Source organism: Anolis sagrei, chromosome 5 (genome assembly GCF_037176765.1).
Source record: "Anolis sagrei isolate rAnoSag1 chromosome 5, rAnoSag1.mat, whole genome shotgun sequence".
Lineage (NCBI taxonomy): Eukaryota > Metazoa > Chordata > Lepidosauria > Squamata > Dactyloidae > Anolis > Anolis sagrei.
The window spans coordinates 58,866,514-58,885,999 of record NC_090025.1 but is presented as its reverse complement, the minus strand read 5'-3'; the positions used below and the strand labels follow the sequence as shown (position 1 = coordinate 58,885,999).

Genomic DNA, 19,486 nt, shown 5'->3' with positions numbered 1-19,486 from the left:
ACAAGAACTGAGTGATTCCGGCCATGAAAGCCTTCGACAATACATCATCTTGTTGTGTTTCTAATAATAATAATAATAATAATAATAATAATAATAATATGTCAACTGCAAAAGGCCACCTTACTTGGATCTGCGTGCATCATTCGAAAATACATCACACAGTCCTAGATGCTTGGGAAGTGTTTGACTTGTGATTTTTTGATCTCGTTTGCTGTGGCATACTGTGCTTTTGTGTCAGTAAAATAATAATAATAATAATAATAATAATAATAATTAAAAAACTTTATTTATACCCCGCCACCATGTCCCCAAGGGGACTCGAGGCGGCTTACATGAGACCAAGCCTAGCAATTACAACAAAGCAAAAATACAATATAAAAAATACAGCAATAAAATATAATGAAAATAATAACCCAAAAAACAATACAGAGTAAACACACAATGCAATATAAAACCATAATAATTGGACACAATGGGCAAAGATTAAAACGTTTAAAAACACTGGGTGAGATGAGCAATGTAGTGTAACCCAGTTCAAAGCAGATAATATGGGATTTTATACAGCTAAGTGTGATGAGATGGCTAAGTTTGGCTTTCAAGGGGGGGAGGGGGAGATCAACAGTGCCTCGCTTCGGCCACAAGGTGGCGCTGCACCGTCGCGGAAGGAGAGGCGGCGCCGGCGAGAGGAAGGGACTTCTGAGCAGGCCTCTTTCTGGCTTCAGGCACAGGAAGTAAAGGTGTTTTGCATCTCCAGGAATCCCTTCTTTCTCGGTTTGGCGGACTTCCGTTTCGAGGGAGGACGAGTTTGGCCCAGGTGCAGTAGCCTTGTCTCATAGATATTTCTGTCTGATGTCTTCTTTCTCCCTCCTTTTTTGCTGCTTTCCCCAGTTCATTTCATTCTCCTCCCTCCTTTTGCTCCTTCCTTCTCCAGGCGGTTGCTTTGGGTCCCCTTCCCTCTCTGTTCTTCATCCCCTTCTGCTGTTTTTTTTCCCCGCCTTAGTCCTACCCCCACTTTTTCGTCCTCTTTCTCATTTTTTTGCAACCTCTCTCAATTCTCTTCATCCTCTCAGAAGAAGAAAAGGCGTTAAGTGTGTCTACACTGAAGAATTAATGCAGTTTGACAGAACTGTAACTGCAACTGTCTCAAAGCTATGGAATTCGGGGAGTTGTAGTTTCTCCAAGGTCTTTAGTGCTCAACCAAACTATGGGCCCTCCCACACAGCCATATAACGCAGAATATTAAGGCAGATAATCCACAATATCTGTTTTTATTTATTTTATTTATTTATTATTTAAACTTATATGCTGCCACTTCCCTGGGCTCGGAGTGGCTTACAAGGATGGCTAAAATCTAACAAAATTTAAAAGCAATTTAAAACAATTTAAAAACAACACTATCAAACATTAAAAGCCTGTCAAAACAGGTATGTCTTACATGCCCTGCGGAAAGCTGTTAAGTCCCACAAGGCACGGACTTCAGGTGGCAGAGTATTCCAGAGTGATGGTGCCACTGCTGTGAAGGCTCTGCGTCTGGTTGCTGTTAGACGCAAGGTCTTGACACTGGGGGCTTCCAATATATCTTGGTCCTCAGAACGGAGGGATCTCAGGGGTTGGTAGGGGGTGACGCGGTCCCTCAGGTACATCGGCCCCAGACCATGCAAGGCCTTAAAGGTGAGTACCATCACTTTGAAAGTGATCCGGTGCTCAATTGGTAACCAGTGCAGCTGTAGTAAGATTGGGGTTATGTGGCATCTCATCGGAATTCCCGCAAGAAGCTGAGCACCTGCATTTTGTACCAACTTGAGCTTCTGGATCACCGACAGAGGAAGGCCAAGGTAGAGGGCGTTACAGTAGTCCAGTCTTGAGATGACTGTGGCCAGGATCACCGTAGCTAGGTCATCCCTGGACAGGTAGGGGGCCAGCCGTCTAGCCTGCCGCAGATGAAAAAAGGCGGTTCTGCTAACGGCGGAGACCTGGGCCTCCATCATCAGCAGAGGGTCCAAAAGGACTCCCAGACTCTTTACCAATGATGACGGGCGTAGTGCCTCGCCATCCAGGGTAGGCAGCTGGATGTCCCCACTGCCCGGTCGACCCAGCCATAGGATCTCTGTCATTGCTGGATTCACTCTCAACCTGCTGGCATGCAGCCATCCAGTAACAGCCTCGAGGCACTGATGGAAACCGGATTATCAGAGTCCACACTGCCAGAAGAGAGGGGGCCCAGGAAGACAGTTCCATCTTGTCTCCAGTGTTATGCTAATAATATAATATATTGTGTATACATATAATATTTATAATATTATAATGTAATACATTTTTTGTTGTGTCAGGAGCGACTTGAGAAACTGCAAGTCACTTCTGGTGTGAGAGAATTGGCCGTCTGCAATATTTTGATGTTTTATCATCCCTGTTGGAGGCTTCCTTCATGTCCCCGCATGAGGAGCTGGAGCTGATAAAGGGAGCTCATCTGCGCTGTCCCTGGATTCAGTTTCAGCCATTTAATTCGTGTTTTCGTACAGTTTGTTTCATTCGGATGGCACGAAACAGTAACCTCCCTCTGGTACGAAAATATCAGTGAAATGAAAGGAAAGTGGGAACAGTAACCATTTGGTCACTTGATTTTTGGTGCTCAGCTGTAAGCCCTGGCAGGCGCTGGCACTTTGGGCCTGTGCACCATACACACACTCTCTTTCCAAGGGTAAGAGGCCCTTGCCACTTGGCTGCAGGCCCTGTCAGGCACAGCGGCCGACTCCAGGTCCTGGACGATGTAATACAATATAATATTACTAATAATAATATGATATTATAATTATATATTTTATATTATATGTAATATTACTAATAACATTACAGTACAATGGTATAGTACAATATAATAATACATAATACTGATATTGTGCTATGCTAATAATATAATATATTGTATGTATATATGTCTTGTAAACTGCTCTTGAGTCTCCTTCTGGGTGAGAAGGGCGGCATATATATGTCGTAAATAAATAAATATAATTCAGTTCAATGTGGATTGTATACAGCTGTGTACAAGGAACCTCTAACCCCAGGATTCCATGGCATTGGGCCAGTTCACTTCAAGCGATGTCAAACTGAGTTAAGTCTACAGTGTAGATGCACCCATTGTGTGTGTGTTGGGGGGATGCAGCAATTGCATTACTTTGGATGGCATCACTTGATGTAAACAGTTTTATTTTCTTATTTCTCATTTAGGATACTTAAGGTAACAAGCTTTAAGCAAATGGGAATTATTTTGTGAGAGACGAGCAAATGCTTATTTATTTATTTACAGTAGTTCTATCCCGTCTTTCTCAGCCCGAAGGCAACTCAAGGTGGCTTACAATTTGGCAGCAATTTGATGCCACACCAATAATAAATACCATTAAAAACATTTAAGATAACACAATCAAACTTCATATAAAAACCATATAAAAACCACTAAAGCCATAATCACCAGTGCCTTCCAGTTACAGCACTCTTTGACAGAGTGGCTATCAGTCGCGTAAAACTTAAGCATACAAAGAGGAGTATTAAGATTATCTGTGATGTTTTCATTATATGTAATGAAAACATCTATATATTGAATTACATTTCACTGTCTTAACACAGACTTCACCAACTGGTTGCCTTTCAAATGTGTTGGATGATAACTCTAATCCCCTTTCTAGCAGATGCCAGTGTCAGACTAATATGAAGTGTAATTTGTGTTTTGAACGTTGTAATACAAAGTTCTTGGATGTTGCAGATCTGTACACCGCCTGCTTCTGTGGTTAACTACAACCTTATCTTTGAGAGTAGGGTTTTGCCTATATCTTAAAAGATTACAGACAAATCCTATTGAATTCAATGTTACATACTCAGATAAGTACTGGACATGTCTTATTCCCATGACAAACCATTTATGGAACCTTTTTGCAACCTTAACTTTCACCCATAATAATTCCGTAACATACCAACTGTGCTGTGAATGCCATATCCTGCATTTAATCACTCATGACTTTGCCTCATTTATACAGGTGAGTTTGAGCGATGACGTCTCAAGGACCAGCTGTTAGAAACCCTTGTGGACGCAAAAGGCAGAGTAATGCAGAGGTGACAGCAGGGGACAAAATAACCAAAGACTGCAAGAAGAAACCCCATGTGGTAGTGCAACAACAGGTACTTGCACCATTTCCTTGAGAGAGTAGAAAGAACCATTTGGTTCCCCTTGTGCCTTTGACTCCTGCTCTATACCACTGCTTCTTAAAGTATGGGTCCCGGCCCATAATGGAATCCCATTTGCTTAATATTGGGGTCCAAGAAAAAATATATAGCAAAAATAGAAGTTTTCTTAATGTCACCTAGTGGCTGTCATAAGACATTTACACGGATCTGATGTGTAGCATTTACAGTGCACTGCAGAAGATGTACCATATATACTCGAGCATAAGCCGAGTTTTTCAGCCCCTTTTTTAGGCTGAAAAAGCCCGCCTCAGCTGATACTCGAGTCAAAGTTATTTATTATTTTTCTTCTTCTTCTTCTTCTTCTTCTTCTTCTTATTATTATTATTATTATTATTATTACATTTTACTCTTAATATAATATTTATTTTACTCTATTATTGCTGTTGTTATTATTATTACATTTATTAGTTTACTTTATTGTTACCAGCCAATATTGGATTTTTATGCCTATTAAATTTATTATTTTACTGTATTATTATTACATTTATTATTTTCTCTATTTACTATTATTATTACATTGTTACTATTACATTTATTATTTTACTCTAGTTATTGTTGTTACTATTACATTTATTATGTTACTCTATTGTTATTGTTATTATTATATTTACATTATTTTACTCTTATTACTTTATTTATTTATTTATTTCAAACTTTTGTACCCCATCCCTCTCAACCACTGAAGGGGGACTCAGGGCAGCTTACTGCCAGCACGGTTCGATGCCCGCACATACAAACAGCATAAAACACAACATTACATAATAGGTAAAAACATTCAGTTAAAAAGAAAAATCAATTTAAAACAATATTATTAACTAAATAAGCGTATCCAAATCCAATTTTATTTTTATTACATTTATTATTTTACTTTATTGTTATTACTATTACATGTATTTTTTCACTCTATTATTGTTTTTATTACATTTATTATTTTACTCTATTATTTCTGTTATTATTACATTTCCATTACTTTATTCTATTATTAGTATTTTACATTTATTATTTTACTCTCTTTATCGTTGGAAGGACAGGTAAGCACATTTACATTGAAGAAGGTTAGAATAATGGTTTAATCAGAGTTGGACAGTCTTATCTTAAATTACAGTTTTATGTAAATATTCAGAAATATTTAACCTTATTTCGAAATTTACCAGTAGCTGCTGCATTTCCCAACCTCAGCTTATACTCGAGAGAACTTGCCTTTGGATATTTGTGTTGTACTGTGTCCACACCACTGACTATCTAGCATATGCAAATTGGTTTGACAGTTGATAGAAAGAAAAAGAAAAGAAAAAGAGTAAAATTTTTAGAAAGCTTAAAATACAAAAGAGTGACGTTGCTGTACTAGTGGTAGGTCACTCCCCTTCTGCTCCCCACAATCTGTTCTTAAGCTGCATCTGGTCAACTGGTTTTCCACCCTTGTCTTGAAATATAAAAATATGAGGTTGATTCTTCTCAGGTGTGGGATTAAAACTGACCTGTTCACTGGTAGTGTGAAAAGACTAAGGAGGGAAAGAAGAGACAATCCAAAGAATCTGGCGTCCCTGAACATGTCCGCCAAGAAGTGGAAAGCTGCTATCAACTCAAGATGCCTGAAGATTTCTACGATTTTTGGACATTTTGTGAGAATCTGGATCGTGACAAACCATGTGGTAGGTTCTAAAAACTGAAATCTTCCATTTTACTCTAACTGTAATACATTTGCTAACATTTTTTCCCTAGTTGTTGGGAGTTTTGGTGAACAGTAGGTATATTTTTATTGTAGATGCACTTAAATCAAGCACTGGGCTCCAGTTAGTTGGACCATATGACATTCTTGCTGGAAAACACAAAAAGACTAATGCATCGAGAGATGTGAACTTCAATCTTCACTGGAGATTTTTTTATGATCCTCCTGAATTCCAGACAATCATTATTGGAGACAGCAAAGTACAGTATCATATGGGATATTTCAGGTAAAAATAAGTATGTGTTTGATGAAATATTTCCCTGTATTCTAGTGCTTTTCACAGTTGCATTCAATCAAGATAAGCAATTGTGGCATACCAGATGTTTTCAAAATGCAATTCCTTATCCTTCACTGATGAGAGTTCTCAGCCAAACATCTGAAATGCTATAATTATCCACTCCTTTAAAATGCATACATATTGCCACTGATTATTTCTCTCAAGCATGTTTTTCTAGAACAAGGTGCATGAATGAGGGTTGAATTGGAAAAAAAATGATTGGGCCTCCATATCCATGGATTCTGTATCCAGGGATTCAACAGTCCACGACTTGAAAATGTTTTTAAAAGTTCAAAATGCAAACTTTGATGTTGCTGTAATGTACCGTATATGCTCAAGTATAAGCTGAATTTTTCGGCCCTTTTTTTAGGCTGTAACAGCCCTTCATGACTTATACTCGAGTCAAAGTTATTTATCAATTTATTCTACTCTATTATTATTATTACATTTACATTACTTTACTCTATTTTTATTATTACATTTATTATTTTACTCTATTATTATTACATTTACATTATTTTACCCTATTTTTATTATTTTATTACATTTATTATTTTGCACTATTTTTTATTATTGGAAGGATACGTAAGCACATTTGTATTGAAGAAGGTTAGAATAATGGTTTGGACAGAGTTGGACAGTCTTACCTTAAATTACAGTTTTATGTAAATATTCAAAAACATTTAACCTGATGCTTCAGTTGATGTAATTTTATTGGACTCTATTGTTATTTTGAAATTTACCAATAGCTGCTGCATTTCCCACCCTCGGCTTACATTCGAATCAGTATGGTTTCCCAGTATTTGATGGCAAAATTAGGTACCTCGGCTTATATTTGGGTTGACTTATACTCAAGTATATATGGTAATTTTGAAGCTTAATTTTTCCCTTTTTCCATAAACCAAATTTAACCATTTCAATTCAGGACTAAGGAAGTCAAAGCAGTGAAGATTTAGCACTCTAACAAGCATGCCAAATAGTTTAATCTGCAGTTGGCAACTGGAATTTTGGACACTTTAGAATTTAGTATGTTTTATAAAGTATTTTCAAGAAGCAAATGTTTTTAATAACCAAATTTGAAGGAGTAGAATTTCACAGAACAATGAACACACGTTATCACATTTGCTGGGGACAGGAGCGTTGTTTCACTCTTCACTGCAATGCTTAGAATACACATGAGTCCATGGAAACTTTCTGCCTGCATATTTTATAGGGATGTGCCAGATGAACTGCCAGTGTGGGTTGGTGGGAATGAAGCCAAAAAAGGTCCAGTGATTTCTCAACTTGGTGACAATGTGTTTGCTGCTGTAAAGTAAGTTTTTAATATTTTTGTGCTGCATTTGAAAAAAATGTCAGTGGTGGGAGAGCAATCTCTGAGTACACATGTTTTATTAAAGCTGCCTGTGTGTGTGCACACTTAGGTTTTCCCCTGGTAGAAATTGCACTGCTGCATGCTTTTCTCCATCAATGGGAAAAGGTACTGTGCTGTCATACTCAAACTACTTTAAACGTCTTTAGCGTTAACGTGTCCTGACTTTCTATCAGCTTGGGGGATACTGGATTGCCTTCCTGTTTGAGCAAGGAACCCCACATATTCAATGTCCACGCTATTGCTTTCAAGAAACAATAACAATTTATTAATTGGTCTTGGTCCTATCTCCACCCAGGCACTATCCTGATTTCCCCACAACCAAGTTTATACTTAAAGTTTGAAGGTAACTGGGTGTTCTTGAAGTTTGTTGATCGTGAATGATTCCAAAGACAAAGGACAGATGAAAGTTTCCCTTGCTCACTTTCTCTGGTAGAAGGGTCTCTGGGGCGCCCAATGCCCAAGGTCAGGGGTCCTCAAACTAAGGCCCAGGAGCCGGATGCAGCCCTCCAAGGTCATTTACCCAGCCCTCGTTCAGGGTCAACCTAAGTATGAAACGACTTTAAAGCACATAACAACAACAACAATCCTATCTCATCAGTCAAAAGCAGGCCCACATTTCCCATTGAAATACTAATAAGTTTATATTGGTTAACATTGTTCCTCCTTTTAATTGTATTGTTTTTAAGTGTGTTTTTTTACACTACAAATAAGATATGTGCAATGTGCATAGGAATTCATGTTTTGTTTTTTTTTTCAAATTATAATCCGGCCCTCCCAACAGTTTGAGGGACTGTGACCTGGCCCTCTGTTTAAAAAGTTTGTGGACCCCTGCCCAAGATGATCAGGCCGGAGGTAGAGAGAGCAAGTCACTCCTATAGAGGCCTGGCACCTCTCTGAAGGCACTGGAAACTCTACAGACCATCACTGACCAGAGGTAGGCCAGTTTGGCCAGATGAGTTCCCAGATGAATTAGTTAGCTATTGGCTTGAAATGGCTTGTCCAAGCCTGGATCTCGCTGGGACCAACTACAGACATGTCTTATTTCCAAGATTCCCTGGTGATAACAACCTTAAACTAAAGATGGCTCTCTTTCCCGAGTCAAAAGGGCAGGCAAATTTATTGATCCAAACCAGAAAGGGTTTTCTTAAGCTCCACCCATGAAACTAACAGAAAAGTGACTATTCTCAAACTGTGAGTGAGGCAGCCTAACAAAAGGAGCTGGGACTTATACAGTTCCATCACAGTACAGGAACCCTGTATTGTCTCTTGTGGATAAGCCTTGGATCTCACTTTGAAAGAAAGATGGGATATGCATTCAATAAATAAAAAAATACATAAAATGGAGGAATTTCCCCTCCTATATTTCTGAACTGGTTCAGAAGTTTGGTTGCTCTTTTTAATGCTATTTAGGTTTTTTCACGGAAGTCACTGGTGAAAGAAGTCTTGGTTTTGCAGTCGAAGTGCATTGGGACCTCTGCCTTTGAGGGTCTCACTTTTGTGGATTTGATTATTCACAGATTTGAATGGATGTGCTGAAGGAGGACCTAAAGATTCCTAAAGAGGGTAATTTTCTAGGTATTTGTAGGTCCACCAGTGTAATTTTATGGTCTACTTCCAGCATTTTAATTTGAGTCATTCTCTCATCTTAAACTGGAAAGGGGGAGGGGTTCAATCCATAGCTTTTCCTGTGCCCGTACACCCTACAAAAGTGGGTGCAATGTGGCCGAAATCAGTATTTGTGTGGCTTCGCTTTTGCCTGAGTTTTCCTTGAGAATTCGATTGTGGAAAAAGTTATCTGAAGTTAACAGTGTGTACTGTGTTAAACTAATATCAAAATTTTATTTGAATAATATTTATTTGAAAATCAGGGTTAGCATTCAGTTTTTGTATTTTGCAGTATCCTGATGTTGTTTTTAGTTAAATGATATTTGATTCTTTTAAAGACCTAGAAGTCCCTTTTGACTTGCTTAATAGTGCTAGAGGAAAGTGGGTGATAAAATAATGAATTTTCTTCTGTTTCAGATTATTTTTGTCGAAAAAACTTCAGGAGCTGACGGATAAAAATAAAAGGGATATTTTGAAGGATTTGGAAGAAAAACTAACTGAAAGAGCCAAAGAATTGGGCTATTTGCTGGAGCTAAAAACCATGAAGATGAAACAGAGAGATAAGAAAGTATGACTTTATTTCCACATCTCATATAATAGAAAAGAACTCTAATAATTTAGTTACTTTTTCCTCCTTGGTGCTAAATTGCACTAAGAAATATTGTTGCTCTTTGTGCCCTTATTCGAATTGTAGAACCCTATTTAGTCCTTGACATTTTCAGGAGTTGAGAGCAATGAAACCACTGAGTTGACATCTTGAGTACAAATAGGAGAAGACTTACTGTGAACATGGCCAAGATTCCTCACTTTTCTACCACCACTTCATTCACATAGTACAGGCAGTCCCTGTGTTACAAACATCCGACTTACAAATGACTCCTAGTTAAGAAAAGGGTTGAGACAACAGAAAGTGAGAGAAATTTATCCCTAGGAAGGGAAATTGAATCCTGAGAGACTTATCATGGGGAAAAAGTGTCTTCACTGAAGCTTTATCACCAATCCTTGTTTCCACAACAAGCCAGATTTTTCAAAATCCAATCATCACAGGGACAGAATGTGAAATCCTCTGAACAGGGGCCCAGGCAGCAAAATAAATGGCACAGGGGTGTTAGCCCTTCCATGTTACCCAAATCTAAAAAGAAATGGCTAGAATTGCACTTGAAATGTATCAGTTCTGACTTCCATACAAATTCAACTTACAGAACATAACTCATTTGTAACTTGGTGACTGCCTGTAATAATTTAACTTTGTTTTGACTTGCCAAATGATAACGAGTACCTCTTTTTTTTATCTTAACACAGATTGTAACAAAGTCATTCCATGGAGCTGGTCTGGTTGTACCCGTGGATAAGAATGATGTGGGATATAGAGAACTTCCTGAAACTAATGGTACAATGAATCTCATGTTTCTCATCTCACAAAAGACATTAGATAACAAAAGTAGATCGTCTCCTTTTGGTATTAATGTGCATTAGCTGTTAAAATATTTTAAGTAATGTGGTAAAAGCTGCATTTTAGTAAAAGTGGTAAAAGCTGTATAACAAAATCCATTAAGCAGCTGATTATACTGTTGAATTTTTTTTTCAAACAGAATATCTTATTAGGTAGCTATTGGGTTAAAAGCAGTAGACACATGATACATTTTTAAAGACTTGGGATGAAATCGTGCTTTAGATGCTCTAACTTTGTGATGTCAGAGCTTTTTTTTTTTTTTTTTGGTCGTGTCAGGAGCAACCGCTCCTGTTGTGAGAGAATTGGCCGTCTGCAAGGATGTTGCCCAGGGGACGCCCGGATGATTTCTGATGTTTTGTCATCTTTGTGGGAGGTTTCTCTCTTATCCCCACATGAGGAGCTGGAGCCGATAGAGGGAGCTCATCCGCCTCTCCCGGGATTCGAACCTGCGACCTGTCGGTCTTCAGTCCTGCCAGCACAGGGCTTTAACCCACTGCGCCACCGGGGGCTCCATGTCAGAGCTATGTTGACAACATAATACGTAGTCGTAGTGGAAAATTGTGATGAGGCACATTGGGCATTGCATGAGATATCCTGTTGCACAGAAGGGGCGTCAGTTGCATTACAGGACACAGTATGTATTGGGACTGCGGTGCAATGGCAATGCTGTCTCCACAGCAGTCGTGATGGAACACCTATGGGCCCTTAAACCCAGCCCTGTATCTCAGAATATCAAGGCAGAAAATCCCACATTATCTGATAAACCAGTTCAAAGCAGATATTGTGGGATTTTCTGTCTTGATATTCAGGAATATAGGGCTGCATTGAAGGGCCCCGAGTCTCTCCTGAAAATACAATACTGCAATTCTACAGTTACTCATTCATAAATCTGAGTGTAATAAATACACTATTGTTATTTCCTAGCAGTATGCCACCTAAGGTATTATTACAACATGATTCCACATCAAAGATGCAACAAAACATTATATTGTTGCAAAAAAAACATGCTTTTCTGCATTTTATTGGCTTGGGTCCAGTCTGGAATTGAAACACATTTATTTCAGTGGTACCTGTACACATATATGTTGACGTACATAAGCCCCATTGAACTTAGTAAAACGTCTCATTAGACATTAGATTGCACCCTAAGCAACTTACTCTGGATTCCAACTACTGTCTTTTGGAGGAAAAAAAACAGTAAGAAAAACCTATTGTAATGTTTTCTTGGCAAGAAGTCTTCAGCGGAGACCTGTCATTGCCTTCCTCTAATGAGGAAGCAGTGTGAATTTTCCAAGATTCTTTTTACTGAGGGATTTTGGGAAAACTTTTGTCAGTATTCTAGTTGGAAATGTTTTCAAGCAGTTGTGATTTGATCCAACAAAAATGTCTGATGGGAACCTAATGATTGTCCATTAGTAAAATACATGTGCATGAAGAATTTACTAATGGGCATACATAAATTCCAATGGAAGGTGCAGCGTGTTAAACTGCTGAACTTGCTGACCAAAAGATCGGTGGTTCAGATCTGGGGAGCAGGGGGAGCTTCCGCTGTTAGCCCCAGCTTCTGCCAACCTAGCAGTTCAAAGAAGGTACCGCTTCTGCGGAAAAGTAACAGCGCGCCATGCAGTCATGCGGGCCACATGACCTTGGAGGTGTCTACGGACAATGCCGGCTCTTCGGTTTAGAAATTGAGATGAGCACCACCCCCCCAGAGTCAGGACACAACTAGACTTAATGTCAAGGGGAAACCTTTACCTTAATCTCTTGCTTGAGAGAATGCAGAGCCACCTAGTTGGCATTCAGCAGCCTCATGTGTTTTGCCCCATTTTAATGAAAATTGCTGCCATATGCAGAAGTGTCATTTTCTAATCTTGCTTTTACTGACTCATTTTTCTCCGTAGCTAGTCTCAAAAGAATCTGTAAAGCCATTGTTGATGCTCCTAATGATGACGAGAGACGGAAATCTTTTGCCCCTATTCAAGAAATGCTAACGTTTGTTCAGTTTGCCAACGATGAATGTGACTATGGTATGGGATATGAGCTGGGCGTAGACCTCTTCTGCTATGGGTCACATGTAAGTTAAATTATTTTATATTTATAAACAGGAAATGGTAATACGTGTAAACCATTCTTTGCACATTCATATTTTCTGCTTTAAAGTTCTGTTATTAAGCCATAAGTCTAATCCTTTTCTAATTGAAGTAATGTTCATATATGCAAGTAACAATGAAGATGAAATGAAAAACAGAAAGAAGCCTTTATTGATATAAATCAATCTTTTTAGAATCTGTAATAAGTTGTTTAATTTTTTTTCAGTATTTTCATAAGATCGTTGGCCAGTTGCTGCCTCTTGCTTACAACTTGCTGAAGAGAAATCTGTTTGCAGAGATCATTGAAGCTCATTTAGCTAACAGAAAAGAAGATAACGTTGACCAACTGACAGCATGATATGCAATATCTCAATATAGTGAAATACCAAGTATGTTTGTTTTGGGACTAAATTGATGTAGTTTTGTGATAAATAAACATTTTTCTTAAAAAGCAAGAGTTACTTACTGGGGACAGGAGATCCAAGATATATTACTATTTTAAGTTTTAATTAATTTTTCTTTACCTAAGTCTTTGATTGAATGTTAAGGTTTTTATAGTATATCCCACAGAACCTATTGATGCATCAGCAAGGTGGTTTTACAATGGGAGGTAAATAGTTTTAAATCATTCCATTGCTGATATCCCAGAAGTAAGTGTAGGAGGTATTGATTCCAGACTGGTGGTGGTGGGATGGGGGAATTGCAGCACATTTAGCGAGCATCCACATTTTATTAGATCCTCTGCAGTATAGGGGGTTGCTTGTCAAATCTTATGATGAAAAGATGTTGAATCCAGTAAGTTTAAACTGAGTGCCGTGAGACACTATTTCTTTTTTGTATTCATTGGTACCCCTTTCCTGTACAGAAGCAGATACTGTCATGTGTTTTAAATTATAATTAAGACCTATTTCACTTACTATTACAACTAGTTGACTTTCACTTCTCATGTATGCCCTTCTGGATGCTAAACTATCATTACAAACGTCACATTTCATATTTGAAAATAACGGTTATCTTTCCAGAATTAGTCTGGGAATGTTAGCAAATGAATATGGAGCCCCTGGTGGCACAGCGGGTTAAACTGCTGAGCTTGCTGACTGAAAGGTTAGTGATTTGAATCCAAGGAGTGGGTGAGCTTCTGCTGTTAACCCCAACTTCTGCCAACCTAGCAGTTCGAAAACATGCAGATGTGAGATCAGTAGGGAAGGTAACGGCACTCCATGCAGTAATACCAGCCACATGACCCTGGATGCGTCTACGGACAATGACGGCTCTTTGGCTTAGAAATGGAGATGAGCACCCCCTCCCCCCAGAGTTGGACATGCCTAGACATGCAAATGAAGATTCTGCAGCTTTCCTATTTTTATACATTTTGGATGTCCTGCAAAATGTTTTTTTTGTGAATGGGTTGCTGTGAGTTTTCTGGACTGTATGGCCATGTTTGAGAAGCATTCTCTCCTGACATTTTGCCTACAAAGGTCTGTTGGAAACTAGACAAGTGGGGTTTATATATCTGTGGGATGTCCAGGGTGGGAGAAAGGAACTCTTGTCTGCTGGAGGCAAGTGTGAATGTTGCAATTGGCCATACAGTCCAGAAAACTCACAGCAACTCACCCAGTGGGCTTCCAGAGTTTAGAGAAAATTGTAAGCTGGTCTCCGTAGTCCAGTGCTCAAACCACTACACTACACGGTCTCTCTGATCTAATCTTATGTGCCTATTATATTTAGTTTTCATATCCTGATTACAATCAGCCATATATTTGTACTGAGTAATTTAGCTCTCAGGACTTAACATTAAGGGGCCATGACAAGCAAAGTGGCATAAAAACGCTGTAAATATGTAGTGTGAATTAATACCAGCTGCCATGTTTCCACTTTGTTCATTCACTGAGCAAATGCAAGAAACGCAGAAAGTTGTTCTGTAACAATTCATCAGTTCTGTCTTTTTTCCAACACACATTAAACTTACAGAGTGCATGACTGCGTACATCAATGAAAACCAAACCCAGCTGGTCATACAGAATGTTTAATGTTTCCTAATGAAATCATCACAGTAATTGGATTTTATTTTACTGTAATGATATGCAAATCTACCACACTAGTATAAATAAAAAAAACATTGAGATCAATGTTTAATACAGTTCTAGGAAATATCACAGATTAACAAACTATGCATTCTTCATGAACCACCAACTAAATTGTTACGAACAGAAAAGATGCTAACATCCCTCCCCCCAAACACCACATCCTGTCCCAGCTTGAATAAGGCGCTGCAAATTTTTACATTATTAGTAGTAGTTTTTGTTGCACAGCACAGGCACGCTTATTTCAGTTTCAGAATCTCGTGACGCATCTTGATGTGCCTGTAAGGGAAACTTATCAGGTCAAGAAGAGCAAACAAAGTTTATTAGATCAGCACAATATAGATATGAAGTACTAAATGTGAAGATCTAACATTTATATAAGACACATCAAGGGCATGAACTGCTATCCTTTCATGCTACAAAGGGCAGTCTGAGGGTACTGCATTGATAATAATACACAGAGTGAGTGTCTTAAGAGTAAAGTGGCTGGAGAGGAGTTTCAAAGCCTTAGGAATTAGAAAGTGGGGCTTGGGGAAAGAATTTTTGGTTTAAGATACACATGATTGGAGCCAAAGTCAGATGAATCACACACAGCCCCGGCCCATGGCCAATTATTTTTTTTAATTTCAAGTTGGAAGGATGAAAACATCACAAGCGATCTCTTGAATGGTTTACACAAAGGCCAAATTATCTTGACTAGCCAAAGGCTCCAATTGAACAGTTATTCCAGTTTTATACCCCAGCAGCAAAAAAAAAAAAAAAAAAAAAGCATATGGGTGGGTTCTTTCATTATGAGCATTTAATAGGTATTTTAAAACAGTGATTTGGAGCAAAAGGTTGCTTTTTCCTCTAAGCGAAGATGCAATTTTCCATCAAAGGAAAGGAAACCGAATCCAACTGGAGCCGAACTCATTGAATTTCTCAACAAACTGTTGAGTTCAAGGCAAAAAAGAAAAGTGGAGCCACACTGAACACAATTAGGAAGTAATGAAAATCATCCCCAAATCTATTGAAGTATTTGATATAGAATGAACAGTGTTACAAACCAGTATTTCAGCCAGTTAGTAAAGCACTTGTTTTCAGTTCTTAAAAGCATGCTGACTTCCCATTAACTCACTTGGGTATTTGGATATCAAAAACTTAAAAGAAAAGCATATTAACTTGCTGTGGCAAGATGTGGAATGTAAATGTTTATTTACTTGTATGATGTTATTATAGCATTGTTACCGATGTGTGAGGCTTCTCTGAGTCCCTTTCAGGGTTGATGGGACAGGGTACAAATGTGGTAAATAAAAATAAATAAACAGCTGGGAGATGAGCATAAATGCATGCAGGTTGGGCTTCTGGTTCTTTTTGCCTCTTTGACAGCAGCTTCCTTTGCTGCCTGGACAAGTTTAGCGATTCCAGAGTATTAAACAGGTCTTATTAAATGAGGTAGGGTGCCACTGAGTAGGTATAAAGAGTCAGAAGCCACACTGTGCATGTCGAGGTTTCCGTGCAGCCTTCAGTCCTTCCAAAGGTATGCAACAAAATGTCCAAACAGCCCATTGTGTTAAACGAGGTAAGCTTTGGGATGCCTGACTTCCAAACATTTGCACTTCTTTTTCCTTTTCTTTTAATCAATACTGTAATCATCTTTAGTCTTCAAGTCTGATTCAAAGAAATTTATAATTGGGACCAAAAACGTAACATTATGTTCTAGTAAGTTGTCAAGTAATTCCTGTTTGTGTATACTGTAAATGAGACGTAAATCCTACATATCTTTTCAAGTAAGAAGAGATTAGAATCACGACTGAGTCATCTCTTCGGCTGCTACACTTCAACATTCCTATTTTTTGAAAAGAAATCCGTATGTCTGCAATTTAAATATTGATATTCTTTACACTTTGCATTGTTTACAAATGCTGAATTTCTTAGCATTCTAGTAATTTGATTAAAAACAAGCAGTAGTGATGGCAATCAAGTATCAATTGGGTTAGAAAGAAATACAAAAATCTTTTTCGACTGCTAAGCTCTTGTCTGGCACACCCTTTGCTAATAAAGGAGTCTTCATGTATAAAAATCATGTTATAAATGTAAAATTAACTGTTTGACTAAACTGTATTTAGTATATTTTTAATCCATAAAAATATAAATAAAATCATGGTAAAATATCTATGTATATCTAGTGCAACTTATGATTATAATTTTTTCAATCTTTTTGTAGAAATGGGAAACATAGCGTGCTGGATCTTAATTTAGGGGGGAAATCTCCAGTGTTTTGAGCATGCAGTTGGTACCACATACACATTGATATAGAACTCTTCCTGGTCTTAGTAGAATAGCAGTATCTTCCTTGTACTGCACAACATTAGTACATAAACCTTAGTGTTTTTAATAATACAAAAAATTGCATAAGCCCAGGTCACATTATTATCTTGCAAGAGAAACATTCTTTTTTGAGACAGGTTTGGGCTGTTTTATATTGCAGCTCACAAAGTGCCGGGTTTCTAACATGCTTTGCACATGTTATTTTACCAGCACCGTTGTGGTTTTTGCTGCGGAGAGTCCAAACTGCCACAAGAATTTCATGATAAATAAGCTCTAGGTTTAAATGGCACAAGAAACAATTCCTTCTTGTGAGATAAAACTCAGTAGGTCACAGTACATCTCAATATGAGAAACTACCATTTCGAAAGGACACGCCGATTGCGAAGAGGCTGTTACACTCAGGAGAGAGAAAGAGGAAATTAAAAAAAGAAAAAGAAACGCTCTGGAATGTAAAAGAGGCGATGTGGAATATAACTATGGATTTCACAAGTTGACACAACAACCGTCTATGGTATAAAGAAGAAATTATTCCAGTTTCCAAAAGATGGCTCAATTCAAAACAATCCCTCCAGAAACGGGGACTAACCAACGGTGAAACAGCAGGATAAAGACTGGATACTTGTGTCCTCTGACATAAGTTCCCATTGCACCATCATGGCAGATCTAGCAACCCAGAATGCATCCAGTGCGGGACTGCAGAACTCGTCTCTTTCTCCTCTTTGTTATTGTGAGGAATGTCCTTTCCCCATCTTTCCACTTTTTCTTAAACCAATTCCTTAATTCCAGTTGCGTGTTCACCTTAAGACCAGCTTTCCTTCTGCATTGCCAAGCAATGCCTCATGCTAAAGTGTTGTGCTATTCAACAAATGAACCTCCTCTTCACTCTCCTCTCTTTCCTCAGTTACTGGGTTCAGTTGAACATTATTGATGCGGGGTCTTGGTTTGCCGTCTGGGCCATATGACGGAGGATATCTTTTTTTGTTATAATGCCAAGGAGGCGTCTGAAAAGAGACACACAGAAAAGAGAGGATTAAATCAGCAAAGAAGTAGAAGTCAATTAAACTAATCTGCAGTCAAATCATTTCTGACGACAGGAGCAGAACACAGTAAAGCCTAATTTTCTTATTGCAGGAAAGCCATTTTAGTGTCATCAAAGTAACCATCATTTTTTTAAAAATGACAGCAGTATATTCCTAGGTTTATGGTAATCCAAGTAAAGAGAAGTCAAGCCTCAACCCACTTATTTTTTGTTGCTCTTGATTATCATATCCCAACAAAAAAAAGAGTAACAAAGCAAGGGGGTGCGAATAAGAGGAACTGATACCATTACCAAAGGAAAGTATGGTTGAATCGAGCCAAACTCAAAATTGTTTTAAGAGTTCAATTTTGAGGTGCTGTTCAGCATAACCTATTGGTTTGGGTATCTTCATAAGAGCACATGCAAATAGGTTTAGAGGACAGATGATCAGGAGTGGAGATGTTTTAAGTTGATTGAAAATAATGAAACCATATATTTAGACTTCTCCCCCAGATTTATAAACAGTGCTCTTATGATCAAGATCTCACTATAGTACACCAAGGAGTGAAGCTGTCCTAAAAGGTATTATCACAGGAGAAGCAGAAAGAAAGAGCTTCTGGTTCGTTATTTTGGTTAGTAGTTTTCATTGTAACTTTATCTTAAAGAGGATGCATGAAACACTTGTGAAATATTAGTATGTAATAAGTATGTAAGTTCAATTAGTATGTAAGCAGTTAAAGTGGGAAGGCAGGTTTGGATAGCAACTATGACTCTAAAGCAGAGACAAGAATTTGACAGGGCATCTAGCAAAAGGATGGACAAAGGACACTAGTATCAAAGATTGCCATATTACTGGCTTGCTGTGAGTTTTCCAGACTGTATGGCCATGTTCCAGGAGCATTCTCTCCTGATGTTTCACCCACATCTATAGCTGGTATCCTCAGAGGTAGTGAGGTCTGTTGAAAACTAGGCAAGTGAGGTTTCTATATCTGTGGAAGGTCCAGGGTGGGAGAAATAACTCTTGTCTGCTTGAGGAAAGTGTGAATGTTGCACTTGCCAGCAATTATCTGGTTGCTGCCTGGGGGAATCCTTTGTTAGGAGGTGTTAGTTGGCCCTGATTTTTGTATGGAATTCCCCTGCTTTTGGGGTGTTGCTCTTTATTTACTGTCCTGATTTTAGAGGGTTTTTTCATACGGGTAGCCAGATTTTGTTGATTTTCATGGTTTCCTCCTTTCTGTTGAAATTGTCCACATGCTTGTGGATTTCAGTGGCTTCTCTATGTAGTCTGACATGGTAGTTGTTAGAATGGTCC

The 19,486-nt window shown here is 38.4% G+C and overlaps 2 protein-coding genes across 6 annotated transcripts in view; one reads left to right on the top strand and one right to left on the bottom strand.

The window, feature by feature from the left end:
• Nucleotides 1-679: 679 nt before the first annotated feature.
• Nucleotides 680-13,213, top strand: HPF1 (histone PARylation factor 1). The gene is made up of 9 exons (XM_060778720.2): nt 680-814; nt 4,029-4,170; nt 5,729-5,888; nt 6,002-6,191; nt 7,456-7,554; nt 9,637-9,787; nt 10,522-10,609; nt 12,574-12,746; nt 12,989-13,213. Exons 2-9 carry the CDS (start codon nt 4,042-4,044, stop codon nt 13,118-13,120), a joined length of 1,122 nt encoding a protein of 373 aa, XP_060634703.2. The 5' UTR covers nt 680-814; nt 4,029-4,041; the 3' UTR covers nt 13,121-13,213.
• A 1,559-nt stretch (nt 13,214-14,772) lies between these two features.
• The window catches only part of CLCN3 (chloride voltage-gated channel 3), a 60,084-nt gene continuing 55,370 nt past the window's right edge, over nt 14,773-19,486 (bottom strand). For all 5 annotated transcript variants that reach the window (XM_060778715.2, XM_060778717.2, XM_060778716.2 and 2 more), the window contains one exon: nt 14,773-18,157. In XM_060778715.2, the coding sequence (XP_060634698.2) occupies nt 17,999-18,157 (159 nt within the window). In that variant the 3' untranslated portion in view covers nt 14,773-17,998. The remainder of the gene's footprint in view (nt 18,158-19,486) is intronic.

Coding starts and splice junctions, on each gene's coding strand:
- HPF1 (XM_060778720.2), top strand. CDS start 4,042: ATGACGTCTCAAGGACCAGCTGTTAGAAACCCTTGTGGACGCAAAAGG. Junction 4,171..5,728: donor ATGTGGTAGTGCAACAACAG/GTACTTGCACCA, acceptor GTTCACTGGTAG/TGTGAAAAGACTAAGGAGGG. Junction 9,788..10,521: donor TGAAACAGAGAGATAAGAAA/GTATGACTTTAT, acceptor ATCTTAACACAG/ATTGTAACAAAGTCATTCCA.